General features: G+C 38.3%; 1 protein-coding gene across 4 annotated transcripts in view; it reads left to right on the plus strand.

Moving 5' to 3' along the window:
• The window catches only part of CNKSR2 (connector enhancer of kinase suppressor of Ras 2), a 258302-nt gene that overhangs the window by 207552 nt on the left and 28064 nt on the right, over window positions 1-22686 (plus strand). For all 4 annotated transcript variants that reach the window (XM_065900458.1, XM_065900459.1, XM_065900460.1 and 1 more), the window contains 3 exons: window positions 278-345; window positions 7019-7119; window positions 9373-9919. In XM_065900458.1, the coding sequence (XP_065756530.1) occupies window positions 278-345; window positions 7019-7119; window positions 9373-9919 (716 nt within the window). The remainder of the gene's footprint in view (window positions 1-277; window positions 346-7018; window positions 7120-9372; window positions 9920-22686) is intronic.

Genomic DNA, 22686 nt, shown 5'->3' on the forward strand with positions numbered 1-22686 from the left:
GGGCTTTGGTCATCTCAAAACCCTTTATGTTGCAGATGTTAACAGGTTTGCCCAAGACTTTTCTAGTGAAGTAGCATCTTTAGTGTGGGAGCAGTTTGTACTACAGCAAATTATAGCTCATTGAAGACTCCATGTGTTAAGAGTAGCAAAAAGCACACCCTTTATCTGGGATTATTCCATAAATTCTTATACATTTTAAAATAACTATTCCCAAGAAAATAGTTAAGTATAAAAAAATCAGTTGCAATGTTACTGACTTTAATATTTGTTTCTTCAGGTGGCTTAACAGAATTAATATGCTGACTGCGGGATATGCAGAAAGAGAGAGGATTAAGCAAGAACAAGGTAAAGGAATACTTTTTTTTTTACTATTGTGTTACACTTCTTTTTTCTTGCTGTTTTCCTATACAGTGATTCACTGCTATCACTTGAGAGAAAATGTGTATGTCAGTCTGTGGTTATTTCTCTTCTGTTCACTTTGAATCCAAACCATAGCATCTTATGGGTAAGGTTTAGTAAATTAAACAGGAAATAAACTCAAATTTTTGCAGCAGCTAATGTGGAGTTCATTCCTGTTTGTTGCCATCTTCTTTAGTCTACTTCCTATGGAGGAAAAAAATTTTAAAAGCCTAGGGTGGGAGGGAGGGAGATGCAAGAGAGAAGAGATGGGGGGATATATATGTATATGTATAGCTGATTCACTTTGTTATAAAGCAGAAACTAACACACCACTGTAAAGCAATTATACTCCAATAAAGATGTTAAAAAAAAATTTTTTAAGCCTAGAATTTGGTCCTTTATATTGACCCAAGTCAAGGTCCTTGGTGGTGAGTTGTTTTTTCTACTTAGTGGTTTCACAGACATTTAAGTGCTCTTTTATGCAAAGAGCTCAGATGAATGATCCCTTCTTCCATAGATTATCTCATTTGCTTGTGTTCTTCAGTTCTATTACTTTGTTAGCTCTGTGACCTTATGGAACTTGCCTTAGTGTTGACCTCACATTTATGAAATACAGTATCCTGATGCAAAATTGAAATCTTAACAAAAGTTGTGGTCACTATTCTAAAAGTAGCTTCAGGGCTTCCCTGGTGGCACAGAGTATTAAGAATCCGCCTGCCAATGCAGGAGACACGGGTTCGAGCCCTGATCCAGGAAGATCCCACATGCCGCGGAGCAACTAAGCCCGTGCGCCACAACTACTGAGCGTGCTCTCTAGAGCCTTCGAGCCACAGCTACTGAAGCCCGCGCGCCTACAGCCCAGTGCTCCACAACAAGAGAAGCCACCACAGTGAGAAGCCCGCGCACTGCAACAAATAGTAGCCCCCACTCGCCGCAACTAGAGAAAGCCTGTGCGTGGCAACAGAGACCCAACGCAGCCATAAATAAATAAATAAATTTATTTTAAAATAAAAGTAGCTTCACATTTCCCAAAGAATGTTTGCTATACATCCCTTGGAAGCATAAATAGTTCTTTGAAAACTTTTGAGACATCCTGAAGTTAAAAGGATTCCACACATTGATACACATATTTCTAGCTGTGTCTCCAGTGGACATAGCCTGTTGGTCGACATGAAGATTCTGAAAACCTACTGTTTCGTCACGCAGAAAGCTTTTTAAATATCTCAAAACTAACAGAGAGATGTAAAGGAGATAACCAGATCCCAAAACCAATCTTTCAGCAAATATTTAGGTCAGGGGTCAGCAAACTTTCTGTAAAGATCCAAATAGTAAATATTTTAGACTTTGCAGGCCTTAAGGTTTCTGTTGAAACCATTCAACTCTGCTATAGACACATGAAGGGAAGTGGCTGTACTTCAATAAAGCTTTATTTATGGACACTGAGATTGAATTTCATAACATTTTTCACATTTTGAAAAATATTCTTCTTTGGATATTTTTTATCCACTTAAAATGTAAAAACCATTCTTGATCCACAGGCTGTATAAAAACAGGCAAACAGTCTCATTTGGCCTGCAGGCCACAGTTTTTCAACCCCTGGCTTAGAGCCATGGGGTGAGAGAATGGGGGTGACTAGAGCAGTGAAGGGTGAGGAGATAGGGCAGGAAGATTTCCAAGAAATAGTAAAATATGGTTACTGCCAATGGGAATTCAGCATCTTACTGAGACTCTAAAAGATTCACACCTGAAACTGCCTAAGAAAAATTAAAGAGCAACATAAAGTAAATGAGTACTAATTTTTGCACCACATGCAACTGATTTAAAAAATTGCTAAGTGGCTGCAAAATTTTTTTAAAAACCTGAGGAGTCAGGATTAATGAGGAAATACTTGGAGAAAGTAATCAGTGAGCCTCATATAAAGTTAGCGGTGAAGAGGCAGAGAAGATATTTTATTAAATATGAAAGTGTTTCTGAATAAGGCCTTCAGCTAACACTCTAATTGTATTAAGGTGAAATAAGCACCCATCCTGCCTGAAATTACATTGAATTCTAGTAGAAAAGATACTCTTAGTACAATATGGAAAGTGAAACATGGGAAAGTACAAAGCAAATTCCATAGGAATGAGGCTAGAGATTCCTTCTAGGAGGGAAATTGGAAAAACACATTATGTGGACTCATTATCTGAACTGGTTGTCGCAGGATGAGAAGTAATAAAATAAAACATTCCTGGGAGTGGAAGCAGCATGAGTACTTCCACAAATAACATGGAAACCATCTCTATCAAATCACTGTGCACAGGCAAATCCCAGCCAGGACTATGAAGTGTCAGGCCAGTTATTGTCACATTTCTTCATTGTTAAAAGTTTATTCCCCACTTTCATACTTCTACTTAATTTATAAGCCTACAATTATAGTAAGAGAGCTAAATGCACAAACACACACACACCACACACACACACACACACACACACACACACACACCAGCCTTCCTTTTCAAATTACTTTATAAAGCATGAAAACTGTTCTTTAAAAGTGCATATAGATTTCTCAGTTTTTTAAGATGCAAGAATTAGAAGTGTGGGCAATGTGCCAATAGGAGAATGAATCTTGAAAAAAGTCAATTTGCATGAATAAGGAACGTTGGATTTTCAGGCTTCTGTATTTTATCACTCGGCATTTCTTTGAAGCTGAGCATGGCCTTGATTTTAGTGGATTTCCTTTGTACTTGTCATTATATAACCAAATTTCATTATGGATGAAAGAACTGGTAAGTCATGTTGCACATGCACGTTCCAAAAAATACTCATTCCATGGATTCATGCTGCCATAGTCTGTCATGTGAGTATTTATTTTAGTGCCTACTGGAATGTGGTAGACAATCATAGGTAGAAGCTAATAGTTACAGTTCAGGTCTCTACAGCCAGAATCTCTGGAATAATTTAGATTTCCACCTAGAGTATACATTCATCAGGTACTCTAACGTAGGTCAGAAACATATTAGACTTCCTACCTTACGCAGGATTAGGTCTTACGTATTCTGTATAGACAACTACTGGATGCACGTGTCTATTCCACACTTCTATAGAATTGTTTGACATCTCAGTACCATTCTCAGTAGGGAAGTTTAAACTTGATACAAAATATAGCTCTTTGAGAATTGGGAATATTTCAGAAAGATGCAAAGGAATAACTGCCAAACACTGTTTCCATTTAAATACTCAGTACAGCTTGGAAGTGACTCTTTCATTGACTTAAATAAAAGTTTAGTGAATTGCTGTCTTTAACTACAGAAGTATAAAGGATATGGGGTTCTTTTTCACTATGCATTGTTTTACTTAGAGAAAACAGGGTTACAGTAAATTCTGCCAAGATCATAATTTAGCTAATTGTCTGCTAATCATTTTTCTATATTTTTCCAGCTTCAAATCAGACATTCATGACACATTATTTTCAGTCACACACAAGGTCTTTGTAAAGCTTTAATTACATAAAAGTGAATGAAATACATTGTATTTCTTTGATAGTTCTAGATGAAAAAGTCAATTTCTTTCAAATTATCCTTTTGTATCAACATGAGAAGTAAAGTGGAGATTTTCCTCTTCTATTGATGGCACTGTTTATTCATGATTAGTTACTTGTAAAATTGAATATCACTGCAAGAGACATTAAAAGTATCCATTTATTTTGTGCTAAATAGAGAGCTAAGAAAAATAAATTAATTTGCTCTTAGAATGAAAATCAGACTGGTTTCAGCCTCTGGGAAGCAGTGTGCCTGTAATTTTCCACACAAAACCAAAATGCCTAAATTTTCTGTGTAGCCTCTTCCCTGGCATTGCTCTCTCAAAGACACAAGGGTTAGTGTGTGAAATGAAGTTAATTTGCAAAGTGGTATTTCAGCCTTTTCTTAGGCAACCCAAGAAAACTTTGGTTTGGTGGTGTTTTTTTCTTTAATAAACCAAGAATTACATCAAATAAAGGGTTAGAATTCTTCCTAATTTAGTGGGGGTTGTGGGGGGCTGGGGAGGAGAGAGAGAATCTCCTAAATCTGTCACTTGTAATAATAGCTATAGAGATCTTGATAAAATGGTGATCATCTCCCTCTCAGTGTGCTGACAGGACCCCTTGAGGAGCTAATTCCTTGAGACCCAAGGTCTCAGTGCAAAGGTGAAGGGGGAACTCAGCACAGGTCCCATAGTTTCTGGAAATAGTGGGAAGGGTGAGAGCAGAGTGATCTTCACAAGCCTACTGCTTGGGAGCAGGGTGAGGGGGTGCTTGGTACCTCCACCTCCAGCAGTAATTTCTCAGTAGTATTTCAAGCTCCCACAAAACCACCCAACTGAGACCCCAGAGCTCCAGAATTCACTTTTCATTGCTGGAACTTGCTACAAGAAAAAACTAATGTCTAAGAAGATGAACACTAGGCATTTATCTCCTGTGTGATCTGGGTCAGACTGTCCTGGCATACCTACAAATCCACCCAATATTAGGGACCTTAATATTTATTGAGTGCTTTCAAGATGCAAGGCGCTTGAATATACATTACCTTCGTAGTCCACTCACACAACTCTGAAAGGTGGTTATTATTAGCCCCCTTTTACAGATGATAAGACAGACTCAAAGAGATTAAGTAACTATCACAAGAGCACAGAAATGGTAATTGGTACAGCCAAGCACTGAACCTACATCTGCGCGAGTATATAGTTTATGCTTTTCCCACCAGTGTTTACTGGGTCCATTTCTGGGCAACTACATCAATTCGTATTTGAGGGGAGACTTAGTATGCTGCCCATCACTGGTGTGACCCAGTGTAAAAGCCAGATCTCAAATTTAGGTTAACTAGTGTTTGCTTATCCTTTACTCAAAGGGAATAATTAAAGTAGGAATTGGATTTTCAGAGACCTTGTATTCTGAGGCCTGAATATAATAATCTCCATTGCTAAAGAATTTTGAGCAGCAGGAGGAGGGGGACTTGAAGGATCATGAATGTATGTCACATTAAATTCTCCCGCTAAGTCTTACAAAGAGTCCCAGTGACTTGGCCCTTCGAGGCTTAGAGCAAGGCAATTTCTTAGTTCAAACCGCAGTTGTACTACTTTCTATTTGGCATATTATAATAAGTACTCAGTAAATATTAGCTGTACTTATTAATCAGCACCACAAGGAAAATATATAAAAATATTACAATATGGGAATTCCTGGGTGGATAAAGGTATCTGTAAAAACACGTGCCATGGGGCTTCCCTGGTGGCGCAGTGGTTGAGAGTCCGCCTGCCGATGCAGGGGACACGGGTTCGTGCCCCGGTCCGGGAGGATCCCACATGCCGCGGAGTGGCTGGGCCCGTGAGCCATGGCCGCTGAGCCTGCGCATCCGGAGCCTGTGCTCCGCAACGGGAGAGGCCACAGCAGTGAGAGGCCCGCGTACCGGAAAAAAAAAAAAAAAAAAAAAAAAAGTGCCATGATTTTTCACCTACATCTGAATATAAGTTAAGGTTCTTTTGTGATTTCGATTTTCATAAGAATAAGGAAACTTTTCTTTTATCATTTGAAATTCATATGGATAATGCTTCTAGGTTTTTCCTTGTAAATCACATAAAGAATTAACCCAGCAGTTACAGGGTGGTTGAGATATTGGTAGAACAGATTCTGATGATTGGCCTTTGTGGTGTAGTTTACTTACTTGACTAATGTATCTCTCGGAGTTTTTCCCCTTCCCTCTTGTCTGAGGTCTGCCAAGTCACTTTGTCTAGCGGCTTACATTTTCTACCCTTTTAAGTAGTTCTGGAAGTTTGGAATTTACAGCCCACATCAGCAGATTTGCCCTTTTGCGTTTGGCAAGAATCAGGGTTTGCCATGTGTTTCCAAGTAGAGGTGGGAGTATGGTGTTATAGAGATTCATGTCAGCATGACTCTGGAAACAGCGACTGTTAGATAACCAGTGAACTGAAGCCACAGAAGAGGATTGAGAACATTATTTTTGAAGCTGTTTATACCTGTAGAGATCTACAGCAACCTATGTATTTCTTCTTTGAGTGTTCATCTTTAGGATAAAATGATACACCTTTAAGAGGCATCATGTGACATCATTCATTAATTGAAGCTTTAAGTAATTTGGAATCTAAAATACCCTAAACCTTATTTGACTTATGCAGTGTCTTTGTCTTAACTCCTTTTTTTTTTTTGACGATGACAACAGAGCAAAATTTAATTTGTAGTGTTTGCCAATTTCCATGGTATAAATACTCCCACCACGGCTGATTCTGGACTCCGAATGCAATATCAACCGTTGGCAAAATTCCCGAAAATTTAATAATCAGCCTTCTCAAGCTGTGACAAGTCAGCTCCAGCACCCCACTGGAGGCATATTGCCATACCTAAAATTGTGGCTATGTGTAACTGCTTGCTTTAAAAGGAGGTTGGAATTAGGTGATTGTACTCTTCCTTCCTCCTCAAAACCCAACTGAAAATGAAAGTTGGTGGGCCTGGAGTAGCGAGTGCTGGGGAGCAGGGTGCCAGAATGGAATTTAAACTTCCTTTTGTTAGCTGGTAGTGTGTGTTCCTGAAAACATGGCTAGAAACTTTTAACAGAATGTTGATGTATCCATGTGTGTGAATTTTCAGATTACTGGAGTGAGAGTGACAAGGAAGAAGCAGATACTCCATCAACACCCAAACAGGACAGCCCTCCGCCCCCCTACGATACATACCCACGGCCTCCCTCCGTAAGTTGCCAGTAGGAATATACTCAATATAGCGTCAGATTCTTTGACCTGAGACATTATGTAGTGAATTACATGTCAGACCTTGGGGTTTTTAGGGGGAAAGAAAACAGGGAGTCTAAAAGCAATGAGGGAAAAAAATTTTAAGTATACAAAGAATATTTAATCAGGAGAAGCAGTCACCACAGATTCCACACTAGTAAGTATCTTACCAGTTTTATTAAGAAAACATACCATTTGTGTCAGAGTAGCCTTCATGAAAATATCAACAACAAAAAAGTTTTCTTAGAAAAAGATATATAAATTGACCTTATCTATTCTACACTAACAAAGTTAATTCCTATGTCCTTTAGAAGCAATTGTAAAAATTTATATTATATCTGTATTGAACATGTTTTGGCATGTAGCTTTTCAGGCAGCCATGGGGTCTGGTTTAATGTATATGTGTTTATGTGATGCTCTTCTTCTTAAGGCTTCTTAAACCTGTGTAAATTATTCTGTGTATAGACTGTACCTTGATCTTTACAATTGTCCTGGTTTGTTTTATGCCCATTTCCCATCAGAATTACCAAAAGAGTCTCGATGCTGTCCCATTTTAGGCAATACATTGCATGGTCACTGTACCATAAGAGTCAATTCTGCCTATCTTGAGACTGAGTCTTCCAAACAGGAAATGGAAGCTGGATTTAAGTGACAATAGCAGCCACCTAATTCTACCTCCGTATTACTACAGGGGATTTTTAACAAGAAAGGTGCTATGCAAGATGTTCATATAATTCTAGGCCACTTCTCAACCTTGGCTGTGCATGAGAATCACCTCTGGAATGTTTTAGAAATGCAGATGCTCAGGCGTCATCCAGAGATATTAAATCAGAATATTTGGGACTGCAAACAGCTCACTGGACTGGACTGTGAACTTTTTGAGAACAGGGACCCCGTTCTATTCACTGTACATCCCTATGGCCTAGCACAACACTGGTACTTATTTATTAAGTGCTCAATACATATTTCTGAAATGAATGAATGAATACTTTTGGCTAAGGACTAAAAGGAGAGTCACATTTTTAATTGAAATGTTTGATGACAGTATCTCTTATCTAAGGGAAAAAGGAGAAAAGTAGACAGAAATGCAGAATTGTTCCTCTCCGTATACACATTTCATTAATAAATGCTGCAGTGTACCAAGTGCAACAGACAAATGAAATAATGAAGTCAGTAACAAGATATAGTTTATATCGTATTTTCCCTCTTTCCCTAAAACATCAGGGTCTAAATAGTTCCTTTAAATATTTGTAAACGTGGGGGAAAGGGAAACTGCAGCTTGACCAAACCGCTCTTTAATCATAGCAACTTGTGAATTTCAAGAAGGAAACTACTCACATTGTGATTAACATGTGGGAAGATAAACTGGCTGCCCACAGAAGATGCCACTTAACTTCTCCTTTACCCAGAGGGGAAGGTGTACTTTCACCTTAGTCGGGCTTTTCCTGGCCACAACCTCAGCCTCAGTCGTAGTGATCACATCTAACAAATCTGGCTCCTCCTGCCAGGAAGGGGCCTGGGCTGGTCTGCTAGCCCCCAGAGCTAGAGTAAGGCTTGTCCCGGTAAGGGTGCCTGCAAGACTTTTATAGCATTCACTTGATGCCCGTCCTTTTTCTTGGTTGTGCTTTGTGCTGTAACATATATTCCCAAACTTTAAATTCCAAGGATAAGAATATTCCGCTAATTCCCATCAGGGCGTAATCTCATCCTTTCTACATTTTTAACTCTCTAGAAAGTGCCACAGAACTGACAAGACTGTAAGAAAGCTTATCCTTGACACTCTAAGAGCAGACATTCACCTATGAAGAAGAGGAAGGCTTGTGTCCGATTAGAGGCACCTTGTTTTTACATCCAAAATCCTGTCTCCTTGCTCTCATCCCCAGACTCCATAACATCTGGAAATATGAATTTGGCAACAATTCAGGATTTTGAATGCATAGAGATTTCAAAACTTAGGATTTTTTTTGTTTTTAGTTGCTAAATATTTCTTACATAGGCACTCACGTTGCCTTATACTTTGCTGTAAAAGTTTGCACTAGTATGTCACATTTTTCATGAGAGCCCAGCGTAGCTGTATTTCTATACATCCACGTTTCAGTCTCTTAAAATGTCAGCTGGGGCCTAACTTTGAGATGGTGGAAATCAAATGTGTTCCTTGGTGATAGGCATGGTCTGTTATTTCTGTGGAGACTGATCAGAGGCTCCTTTCCACAGATGAGTTGTGCCAGTCCTTACGTGGAAGCGAAACACAGCCGGCTCTCCTCGACAGAGACCTCTCAGTCGCAATCATCCCATGAGGAGTTTCGCCAGGAACTGACTGGGAGCAGTGTGGTGTCCCCCATTCGCAAGACAGCCAGTCAGCGCCGCTCCTGGCAGGATTTAATCGAGACGCCCCTGACGAGCTCAGGGTTACACTATCTTCAGACTCTGCCCCTGGAGGATTCCGTCTTCTCTGACTCCGCGACCATCTCCCCAGAGCACAGGCGGCAGTCCACCCTTCCAACTCAGAAGTGCCACCTACAGGATCACTATGGGCCGTACCCCTTAGCTGAGAGCGAGAGGATGCAAGTGTTAAATGGAAACGGGGGCAAGCCTCGAAGTTTTACTCTGCCTCGAGATAGCGGGTTCAACCACTGCTGTCTGAACGCGCCGGTTAGTGCCTGTGACCCGCAGGATGACGTGCAGCCCACAGAGGTGGAGGAAGAGGAGGAGGAGGAGGAGGAGGAAGGGGAGGCAGCAGGGGAAAACATAGGAGACAAAAGTAAGTATGCCGATGGAGATTCTCAGCCTGTATACACACATTCCTAACCTTTTCAAACTTCTTATTTTAAGAAAATAGAATTCTGTTTCCCTTTTTTCTTAAAATAATGGTTTTGCTGCATAGGAAGTCAGGTATCCCTTGGTGTCCCACTTTCAGAACTTGAGTAACTTGGGGGAAAAAAAGATGAGTAATGAAGCCTACATCCCAGGACACCCACAGCTAGAGCAAATAATTTTTTTTTGGCCCATCTGCCTTTTAAGGTTGATGGCATTCATTTGTTTTGCTTCCTCCTCTTATCCACTTTCTTTTCACTTGCATGCATCATCCCTTTGGTCCACAGTTGTTGCCCCCTGAGTTTGGGTTCAGAAGCTATAAATGCTTCAAGCAGGGTGTTAGCAGAACCTTGGTTGAATAAGTAAGTGAATACACATACACACACTCACACATACGTACATATATAACTTCCCTTTTCACCATGAGAAGGTTGAAAGGAAAAATCCAAAAGAATTTTTCGAAGAAGAAATTTTACATAGCATTTCTATCAACTTCAAGTAGCAGAATATGTTTCTAGAAACCAATTTGCCAAAAGCATCCATTTACTTTCTTGGTATGTATGTTGATTGCAAAGCTCAATTTATGTGAATCAGCTCTTGAGAGAGACAAGTCATTAAGTAACCCTCTGACTGGCATTAAGAATATGTTTACTAGTTATCAAGTTATTTATCCAACATGCCATACCAAGCTTCTGTTTATAACTAATGTGATATACCAGTCCAGAAACCCAAGCTAGTTTAAGAGAAAGGCTATAACTCAGTTATTTTACTTAGAAAGAAAATCTAGTTCTGGCTATAAGAATTGAATATAAAATACCCCCAAAAATAGTGTCGAAGAAATAGTATGAAATCTCTTTATTCAAAATGAAGTATGGGCCAATTAGTGCAGATGACCCAAGCTGGTGCTGATGAAACCACAGTTACTGCTTTGGTCCCACTAGGGCATTAGACTTCTCTTTTTAAAGGATACAAACAGACTGTGTCCTTCAGCCCATTTCACACAGTATGGAGACTTTGATTACAGGATATATTAGTGTAACTTCTTCATCACAACTGGAAAAACAAGTCAAATCTCACAGGTTACCAGCAGGTCAGGAGCCTCATGTCAATTTGAAGCTTGTATCATTTAAAATGAGGGTTACTTTGGAGATAATCGACAAGAAAATACAGTGGACCTTTTCTACTATCAAAATATGAGTTGATAAAATTCATATGTTAAAGCAGTTTCCATGTAAAGTATATTTTAGCCATAATCTCCATGAGGAGCCTTTTAAAAGGTATACTGTCGGTTCAGGAAAGGTGATTTACCTGCCACGCCCTCACAACATTCACATCTATTAGAAATTATAGAAGAGTCTTGTGGAGGAAAGATCTAGGAACCATGTCAGGCCTCTGTAGGAGTTCTGGCAAGCACGATAATATATTTTTAATATTAAGATGATTAGTATAAGTTGTTTTCTAAAACTTAACTAAGGATGAGTTAGAAACCTCCTTTCAACTGTTGTCCAGGTGCTGCGCGACTGCTACAACTAAGCATGTGAGGTTTATTCAGCATTCTACAAACGCGTTGGGGAAAATACTTCATCTCTGGCATTTTAAAATAAATTGTGTTGAAATTAGGCACAGCCCTCTGAAATAGAGAATCCTGTTCATGACACATTCTATCATTGCCACGGGTACAAGTCTTTGAGGCTGTCTTTTTCAACTGGCTAGTTACTTAGCAGTTCCTCCTGGGCATTGTGTAGGGAGGACTAGAATGGAGCATACGTGTCCTAGGACCTGAAAGGCAAACCTAGCCCTGGGCTCGCCCTTCCTTCAGGCTCCACTAGCCTACAGAGCATCCCTAGTTAGATGGCGTTCGATTATTTTTTCTTCTAGTGTCTGTTTTTTGCTGTTTTGTTGATTGGATGTATTTTTAGCCATACAGATGTACTCCCAAAGTTGGTGGGTTTTTCCTTTAGGTTCCCGAATAAGTCAAGTGGGTAGTTATTCAATACTTTCCATCTTTTTCAGCAGGCTCTCTCTTTGTGGAATGATTGCGATAAGGCAGAACCACCCTAGAAGTGTGTCGGTAAACTTGGTATTATTGCACATTCTGTCTTTGCGGTTCGATATCGTGGGGTAGTTCGCGTTATTTCAGTCTGATCTGTTTCACTAAAGGTGACCGTGCACTATCTTGCAGGGCCCCATTTCTTTCTGGGTATTTTTCTATAATCTTGCCACTTGATGTCTCAGTGTCCTTTAAACCATTCTCAACAGGGCAGTACGTTTCATGCTTGCCTGGAAGATGCTCCTTAACTTAATGGGGTACATGTTCGGCTTCCCAATGATGGTTTTTCTGCATTACTGTTTCTAATATTTAGGAGTGTGCGATTTGATGAGCACCTCCTTTGGGGAATATCAGCTCTAAAATCAGTGTTTTCAAAAGAATCTTCAAGGTCTAGTTAAGGAGTGTCTTATTCATGACTGCCCTGAGTCGGCCATTAGGAGTAAGTATTCCAGGCTGCTTATTCAAATCAAGCTGTTTGGTGTTCTGTCAGGAGAGTCAAAATTATACATGGGAAAGAAGCTGTGGCCATCCCCTCAGCCTCACACTTAGAGCGTGCCCTCCGCCCGGAGCTCTCACTGTGCTACCGCTCCGGTCAGCAGGCTGCCGTGCTTGTTAGAATCAAAGACCAGCGGTGGTATGTTACTAACTGTCCTGCTCGAGGCCAGCATGCACTGTGACCTACTAAAGTGAATTTGCACTAATCAAGTACAGACCTGCAGAGCAAATAAGGTTCACGTCCCTAGCTCCAAACATTTTTCTCAGTTTGCCAAGAAATTAAACATAGGAAGTACCAGGCACGTGAGCAGAAGGAGCCATGGGAGAAAATATAGCTTCTCTTCAGCTTTAAGGGTGAAGAATTATGGCACCAACCAAACCCCTCTCGTGATCTATATTATATAGTGCTTATGAGTCTACAGAGCAATCTAAGAAGCAAGATGTACCTAAATCTGTGACCTAGATGCTTTTTCATTTTCTTCGTACAGGTGGAATTTGGCCCTGCTTACAAGGTGTACATTTAGTCTTCTTTAGAGCATACTTCAGTCTGCGTTCTCATGGTTGAACTACCTTTTGTCTTATTTTTGAAATTCAGTTCTCTAACTGAGTCATACTGTGATTTTTCTGAGGCTGAACTCATTTTAGTCTAAAGTGGATGGTACTACAAGTACACAGATGAGACCTGTTGTGTTTTCCTTTGACAGAAAAGTCAGCTTGAATATTAATTATCCTGACCTACTTCACTGGCATTTGGGAGAAGACAACTAATTTCCTATTATCCCAATTAGCAGTTTCGAAGCTGACTGAGGTATAGGCCTTATAATACCTCAGTGAAATTAAATTATAAATTATGTCAGCCTACGCAGCTTTCAAGGAGTATAAATCATAAAAGTGTGGGACAAAATATAAAGATATTATATTTATTCTTTATTCAGAAATCATCTGCCATAACACTAAAATACGGTTTTGGTTAATGCAGCTTGAGGTCTGCTTCTAATAGTTCTCCTTCCTTTGCCATACTAGGCAGTTTAGATGAGGTTTTTGAAAGCTTTATCCCTTAATCCTGCTGATTTCCCTCTTGGCAGTTAAAAGACTACTCTTTACTAGCCATGCATTCCTGGTGCCACCATGTACTCAATGAATTTATAATGTGCTCTTTTTCATTGCCTTAGGGATAACCTATCAGCATTCTTACTTAATTTACACATTTATTAGCTTGGTCTTAGAAATCTAAAGCAAAACCTAGGTTGTTTTTTTTTTTTAGGGGGCTGAGGGTGGGAAAGATAAAATGTTACCTAGTAGCTACAGTACATATCAGGTTATCTGGCTAAAATATTTACTGATGCTTTCAAAATGAAATCTGCCAAGAAATGTATTTTAAACTTATTTTCTTAAATCTAACATCCATTGCACACCAGTGGTAACTTAAGAGCTGTACAAATATCGTGCAGAAGAAGATAGATTAATCTTCTTCAGTCATTTTAAGGGTCTTAGAGTAATTTCCTGAAGAGTTTCTAAAAGCCATGAGTTTTATTTTTAAGAACATTCATGTAGGAAGTATGTGGGCAACGGGAAGATATTCCCAGAATATGAAATTGTGTTAAAGGAGAAAAAGGAGCAAGCTGAAAATAAAGAAAAATGTTGCAGCACTTTTTACTGTTTTATTTATTGTCCAGATAAATTATGTTCAAGCACGAAGAGTTTGGAAGAGCATAATCATCAATAATATCTGAAATTATAGTTCAGGTCTAAAGGGAATAGATGGAAAAGATATACAAGCAATGTGAATAAAAAGACATGCACCAAAAAGACATGCACCAAAAAGTCAGAGAAAGCATAGTAGAGAACCTTAAATGTGTCACTTCTGTGAAGTTTAAGGGCACCATTCTTGGCGGTTATGTAGCAAGTATATATTTTTAAAAAATGGAAAAATCTGGAAAGCAGTAAACAAATATTCTCTTAATACTGTATTGTCTGATTTTGAAGAAAGATTGTTAGGGAGACAGAAAACACTAAAGACTGGATATAAAGTAGAATGTAGCTATAATTTCAATATTGGTTACAGGTTGGATTTTTTAATCACACCTCCCTCACTTTTTGGCTTAAATAATGAGGAAAAGGTAATTATCTAACTTACTGAAAGTTCAGAGGTGGGGTTGTTCTGGAGTAAATGTCATGGCTCTGCAGTGTCAGGACTCAGTTAACTTTTCTGTAATGCCAGCAGCTCTGAGCATCACTTCTCATAAGATAGCATCCAAAAGAGCCAAAGACCAGGCCCTATTCTTAGTCCTTTTTGTAAAATCAAAACTTCCTGGATCCTTCTGGCAGACTTGGCCCTAGATTTCATTGGCCAAGGCTGCATCATATGCCCCTGCCTAAACAGCAAGGGAAATGGAATGATTATGAGTTTAGACTAACCTTGATTTGTTATTAAGATCATGAAGAAAAGGAGTATACCAGACTGCCTATCATTACTATCTACATGAGCCTCTCTACTATTATGTATGTTATATCCTCAAATATATTTATTTGTTCCAGTAATGTTTCACTCTTTCAGTGTGTATATGCAAACACACACCGCACATCACATCATTTAAAAGTCTTGGCCCTAACGAAATGTTAGATAACAAAAGGGGGGTATAGGGCTTCCCTGGCGGCGCAGTGGTTGAGAGTCCGCCTGCCAATGCAGGGGACACGAGTTCGTGCCCTGGTCCGAGAGGATCCCACATGCCGCGGAGCGGCTGGGCCCGTGAGCTATGGCCGCTGAGCCTGCGCATCTGGAGCCTGTGCTCCTCAATGGGAGAGTCCACAGCAGTGAGAGGCTCATGTACAGTAAAAAAAAAAAAAGAAACAAAAAGAGGGGTATATATTATATAACCCTGAAAATACAGCAAGTTAGATATAATTATTGTTGACCTTTGAAATGAATAAGCATGTTTTCCTATAAACACTAAGTGATCAGAGGTTAGAATACAGTCTCTGGAGACATTCCTCAGTTCACATCCTTGCTTCCAAGTGGTACGACTGATAAGATTATTTAACACCTCTAGACCTCAATTGCTTCGTTGTTAAATGATGTGGTAACAGTACCTACCTTTTGAGGTTGTATGGGAATCAAATGAGGTAATGCCAGAAAGCACTTAAGTTTCCATTTCTGACACTGTAAGTCTATCCAATAAATGTTTTATAATTATGTAATTTATGTAGATTTCATACAGATTTGGATTTAAGCAAAAAGGGCAATTACAATACTTAAATAGTGAATTAGTCCTGGCAAACCTCACTCAATAACATTTACCTGACTACATGACCTAACTTTGTTCAGCTCCAACTACTGAGTTGAACCATATAAATTGATGTTTTTGTAGCTCAAAATGATGAAATATCAGCAATTTTGTATATTTCAACACAATATATTAGCTGTGCTCTAGGAGCTAAAATAGAAATGTCCCTCGTTTCACATTATTATCACTCACTCTTCCTTTCCTTTTTGACTTTGGACATTTGGGAACTCAAAAGAAACTTTGTATTCCAAATAGTAATAACCTTCTCATATGTATCTACTGAAATATGTATTTATAGACCTTGCCATTCAGGTTCAGATATTTTCCCCTTGGAGAGTTCTACCCTAACAACCTGGTCTGACCTAGATGCCCCTCCTCCCGCCTACCCCACCACTATTCATCCTTGAGTATGTTACCCTGTTTTATAATCTTCACAGCTTTACAATTTGTGTATAATATCAAATATTGTTTGCTGATTTATTTTCCATTTCCACTCACCAGAGTGTAAGTTTCTTAAGAACAGGGATTTTATTCCTGTCTTGTATACCCAGTGCCTAAAACATTATATGGCCCATAGTAGGCCAGGCACTATTGGATGAATGAGTCAGTGAGTGAATGAATAGTAGCTAAACCCTTTTATCACTTATTCTTTTCCATTTTATTATATAGTAGTTAAAGCTAAAGTTATTTTTTATTCATTGTGTGACATAAAGTCAAAACATGGCAAAATTCTTTATCTGGGTTATTTTGTAAAGGGAAGGACAGGACTGCATGTGTTCAGCATATCCTCTTCAGGCTGGGTACCACAGAGCTAGGATACTAATAACTGGAATCACTGCTCTTTGTATTATGGCTCATTTATAGTCACTTTCTCTATGCTGAAACCATTCTTTCACTGTTTTATTCCCATTTCAAAGATGAAGGCCACAGAATATGACATGTGAGATAAGCAATTCATTGTTAGAAACTGGATCTTCCAGCACCCCTAGGCAGTTGATTTTCCTACCAAAATCTGCTGCCTGTCGAAGGAAGTCTGGCTCCCTCAGAAGTCACTCATCACCTAGCTTCATCCTGATTCATTTGTAAAACGTGTTGAAATTGCAACTTGTACTTTAACGAATAACCAATAGCCCGCATCAGCCAGGAAAATATTCTCAGAAGTTTTATAATAAGTAATGAAGCCAGATTCAGTTGGCAAAAGAATGAATTCTAGACGCTACAGAGACATACCAGCAGAAGGTGTGGACAGATAAGAGTTAAAGCTCACATAAAAGGATGACAACCCCTCACCAGTATAGGTAAGAAAAGTTATGATTTACAGTTTGTTTTACCAAGAAAGATGATGAGATTCAGCCATACTGCTACTTGTTACTATTTTCACACATCTAAAAGGCAAACCACTTCCTTCAGATCAGTGGTAGCATATAGTCAGTTTCTCAGCAGAGTTTGTTCTGGCTCATTGTATGAGAACCTGTTCTAAGTTTAGACTCCTTTTACCTTGGTCACCCTTGCCAGAGAAAGCTGAAGGTCACAAATGCCTCCTTGTTTTCCCTCTACATATGAAGTCTACCTCCTATGGTTACCAACTACTGGAAGATTGTAGGTTAAAACATAATAGGAATGCACCATAAAACATGCCTTGGAAGTTTTTAAACTTCCCTGCATGTTTTTCTTTTATTGTTTAATTGAAAAGTAGTGACATGCTTGTTGCTAAATAAACAAGCTAATTAATTAAAAAAAACAGTGATGAAAGTGAAAAGCAACCCTCTCTCCTTCATTTTCTCCAGAGGTAACTTCTGTTAAAAGTTAAAGCTTTAAAAATTCTTGTATGAATTTGTTTTTCTCATATGTCTTTTTCCTGTAACTCAATGTGAGTAGCGAGGTGAGGTAGCGAGGTGAGGTATGGTTTAGTTGGTTTCAAGTTAGTGTATTTCCTCAGAAATTTTTTTTAACATCTTTATTGGAATATAATCGCTTTACATTGTTGTGTTAGTTTCTGCTGTATAACATTTTTTCATGTGACCTTACTTTATAATATAAGCAGCAGTCTTGTGAGATTATTTACATACCACCTCAGAACCCAGCCCCAATCCCAGCATATATCACCCTAGAAAATGCAACAGTTACCTGTTGACTATTTCAAAAACGATGGAAGGAGGAATGTGAGAAGGAAGACATGACAGTGGCTGTATATGCACGCTTACACCCTGCACACACACACTCATAGTCGTGTGTCAGAAGCTTCTTGCCTACCTGCCTAATGACTTAGGACTGTATGACTTTTGCCCACCCTCCTTTATGGGGGTCTTCCAGTAATGTCAACTTATCCCAAAGCTCTGTGATGAAAACAGCTAAGCCAGAGCCAACAAGCTTTAAAAAACATAGCAAGTCTAGCCTTCAAAAGCCAGAATGTAGAACTCAGAGATGGGCTTCAAAACCACTGTGTCCGGTGGTCAGAGTTTTTTCACACATGACTTTGGCTTTAAACCTTTTACTAAACCATCTCCCTTACTTCTTTTTTCCAGCGTTCTCACTAGTTCCATTCTTCTGGCCTCCCAGACTTTCTTATGTTTAGCCATAGGCACCTTAGACCTAATATTTGGTCTTAATGGCTCAAACGATTACACTCTGAAATTTTTCCTTTAATGTGAAAATATTCTCATTAATATAACATCCAATAAGGGAAAAGTACCTATTACTATGTATTTTAAATGCAAAAGTGACAGTTGGTCATTAAAAAATATTTTAAATATTTAAACCTCATCTTTGAGAACTTCTAGAAGGTTCTTGTCTCAGGTATGTACTATGACAATTTCATATATACTTGTTTCTATTACAAACACAGAGTATGCCAATAAAATCCACTTTCTAGGCTATTTCACGGAAACTGTAGAGTACTTGAAAATAAGAGTGACGGTTATTAAACTCATGGATTCATTTCACAGCTATAAATTCTTTAACATTCTTAGTCATGGATTCCCTAATATTTCAATATCTACATTTAGCCTACTAAAATGTAAACTAAACCTCCATTTTGTACTTTTAGTTTGCTGTTATCAATACATACTCTAATTAGTTCTAAGCATGGATTTATTCGTTCATTCAAGAGACATTTACTGTTTATTTACTACGTGCCAGGAACTGTGCTAAGAGTATATCTAGCTCTTCCATAAATCTACTTACAACAAAAATTTGTAAATAGTCTTTGAAAAATAAGAAAAATCTTTCTGATAACATAAAACAGAGCAAATAATTCAAAGTATGCAGCTTCTTTCTTACGTTGTGCCAATAATTTTCCCCTAATAACCAATTGATAATATTATAAAAATGATTCTTCGAGAGATAGCACAAGGTATTCTATGTTCACTTTAAGGTACTTATCACTTATACAAAATTTATAAAACTGGTTAGAATCGGATGAGATCACTTTTAGAGCTACTTCTGATTTGGCTCATTCCTTAAACATTATGGTTGGGGCAGATACATCCTGGTTACTCAGATATGCTGATTAACTCAAATCAGATGTCTAAAAATCCCCATTGATTTCTATAAAATTAGGAAGTATTTTCTCAATCATCAAAGAAACATCAATCTATGATCAGTATAACATTATATATAGGCCATGATATTATACTGACTTAATACTATACTGACCACAAGATAAATATTTCTTTGATGATTGAGAAGATGCTTCCCAGTTTTATAGTACAGCTAATATGGAATTTGATTATCAGAAAAACCTATTATTAACCAAATACAGAAAATTATACTGTATTTTGAAAGTCTATTTTAGGGAAATTTGAACCTTAACATTTTAAACAGAGTTTTTCACTTTCTTCCACATTTATAATGCCATATCTTCCATGATTTTGAATTTGATATATTTATTGTGCTATTTCTCTTTTGATAAATTATCTGTAGAGTTTTTTGACTTAATGCCCAAGATCTATTCATTTAAGACCTCTGAATTTTCTCAATCATGACTTTATTGGTTCCTTTCTCTTAATATTTTCCTTAAATTGTTGTTGTGGTTGCCCTGATTTTGAGTCTATTCTGTAACCTTATGAAACGGGTATTTTAAAGCAGTCATTCACTTTAGGATTCTTGGTGGGAAAAAATAGCCCATAACTTCAATGCCACTAAACTTAAACTTTACTCTTTTTCCTCTAGCATCTCTGCTGTTTTCTCCTTGTTCTTTAACAATGCCAACAAACAGGGGTTTTCATGCCTTTTCTAAAAAGAACAGGGAGGAGGGACAGCTTGGAATCAGTGTGGCTGCAATATGACTCACTGCCAACTCTGACAGTAAGCCCCACCCCTCACTTTGTATTCTATTGTCTTATACCCTATGTGGTTGCTGGGCAGCCATCTCTTGATTTTAGCATTCTGGCTTCTAAGACTCATGATAATCTTTTATTAACCTAATTAGAAGTTTTGCACCTCAGCACTGGAGGTAGGAAAGATGTTTACCATTCCAGAAATAATTATGTACAAATGTTGAATATCTTTGCTGAATCATTAAGTGAAAAGTTAGCCTTAACTTTGAAATCTTCTTTAAATGTATAACACCTTTTTTTGTTTGTTTGTGTTACTGTGAGTAGTGTCTCTCTTGTAAATGCTATAAAACCCATTTTAAATGTTTTATATTAAGGTAAAGAATTCATTTAATAATAGATAAGTTGTTTTTTATTGGAGTAAGCATATAACATGTGCCACACTATGTGTAAATGTGCATAATAATTAGCTATCGCACCATAGAAATTAGAGTATAAAATAATCTGTCCTCCCACCCAATACGGAAATACCTTTTACTCACTTGAAGAATTGTTATTGAGACTCTGCTTGAATGTTTTAGGGACTTAGAGCTTAGTGCCCCCAAAGACAGGGCATTCCATGTTGGACAGCTCTAGTTTAAAAGGTGTTCCTTGTAGTAATATAAAAGCTGACATATTATTTTTTACATCTTTATTGGGGTATAATTGCTTTACAATGGTGTGTTAGTTTCTGTTTTATAACAAAGTGAATCAGTTATACATATACATATGTCCCCATATGTCTTCCCTCTTGCGTCTCCCTCCCTCCCACCCTCCCTATCCCACCCCTCTAGGTGGTCACAAAGCACCGAGCTGATCTCCCTGTGCTATGCGGCTGCTTCCCACTAGCTATCTATTATACGTTTGGTAGTGTATATATGTCCATGCCACTCTCTCGCTTTGTCACAGCTTACCCTTCCCCCTCCCCATATCCTCAAGTCCGTTCTCTAGTAGGTCTGTGTCTTTATTCCTGTCTTACCCCTAGGTTCTTCATGACATTTTTTTTTCTTAAATTCCTTATATATGTGTTAGCATACAGTACTTGTCTTTCTCTTTCTGACTTACTTCACTCTGTATGACAGACTCTAGGTCCATCCACCTCATTACAAATAGCTCAAATCCGTTTCTTTTTATGGCTGAGTAATATTCCATTGTATATATGTGCCACATCTTCTTTATCCATTCATCCGATGATGGACACTTCTACTCGGTTGTCAAACTTGACATTGAAAATTGGAAAAATACAGAACAAGGATTTGAAATGCTGACATGTGGAACAGGGATGAGATAGTCTTTGAAGTTCCAGAGGACGTAATGGGTACAGGGAGGCTGATTTTAGATTGATATGAGGGAGAACATTCCAATGGTTGCATTTACCCATGACTGTAATAACTGGTCTTTGTCCGTTTGGAAGGCTCCCCGTTACTCAGTGTTTAAGAAGGGGCTGAAAACCAGCTACCAATCAGGGCTTCCTGAGCCAGCGGGACAGTTAAACATGATGGCTTCTTCTAACTCTAAGGTTTTTATGGTTCTCTTCAGCATAATGGCCTCACCTTTGCTCTCTTGTGTGCTCTGCACATTGTACATGTTCAAAACTATACAATGGAATTGTGTTATCAAACATAATTTATGTTGCCTCATCTCTGAGCTGAATGCATATAATCACCTTAACTTTATAACCTGTGGCATAAGTTCTAGATAACTCATGATCCTGGTTACCCACATCTGTACACCTTATTTCTCTTTAGTGTCTCCAGGCCAAGTGTACTGGAACTGTTACAGTGATCTAGACAACATATTTTTGTGGGCATGATTACCTTAGTTTTAACCTACTCACTGTTGATTCATATAATGCTTTTATTGTTGTAAGTTGTAAGTTAGCATCCCACACTTATGTTACCAAGTTGTAAGTTAGCATCCCACACTTATATATTTTTTAACCTAAATGCAGCTATTTATATTTCTTTCTGTTAAAGTTTTAACTTCTCAGCTTTTTCACCCAGCAGTATTCAATCCTGTTAAGAAAGTTTGGACTCTCAGTTTTGTTATCCATGATACTAATCATTCCTCCTGTTGTTGAATAACCCTCCAAAGTTCTAAGTATCCTTTCTGTGTTTTTAACTGCTTCACTGAATAAGGAGAGAACATTTGTAACAAAACATTTTAAAGAAGAAAGGAGCAAAGACAAAGCTGTGAAGCATTCAGTCTGAAATTTTACATACGTTAATTTCATTCAGTCATTCAACATCCTTATCTGGATCCAGCTAATAGTAATATCACTAAGTCCACTTTATAGCACTTTATTCATAAAGATATTATGCAAAATTTCATCATATGCAAAGCATACTGCCCTTGGCTTTCCACTTGTCTCCCAACCTAGAGATACTGTCCAGGAAAAACAGCCAGTTTAAAATGCTTCATTTTTATTGAATCCATGTTGGTCCTTCAAATGAAATTAAAAAATGATACTCCTCCCAATAATAATCTATTCGAAAACTTTATCATGTATTTATATCAGGTTTATCATTGTGTTCTCTGAAGAACCCATGCAGGGTTTTGTTTGTTTGGATAG

This window comes from Phocoena phocoena, chromosome X (assembly GCF_963924675.1).
Source record: "Phocoena phocoena chromosome X, mPhoPho1.1, whole genome shotgun sequence".
Classification (NCBI taxonomy): domain Eukaryota; kingdom Metazoa; phylum Chordata; class Mammalia; order Artiodactyla; family Phocoenidae; genus Phocoena; species Phocoena phocoena.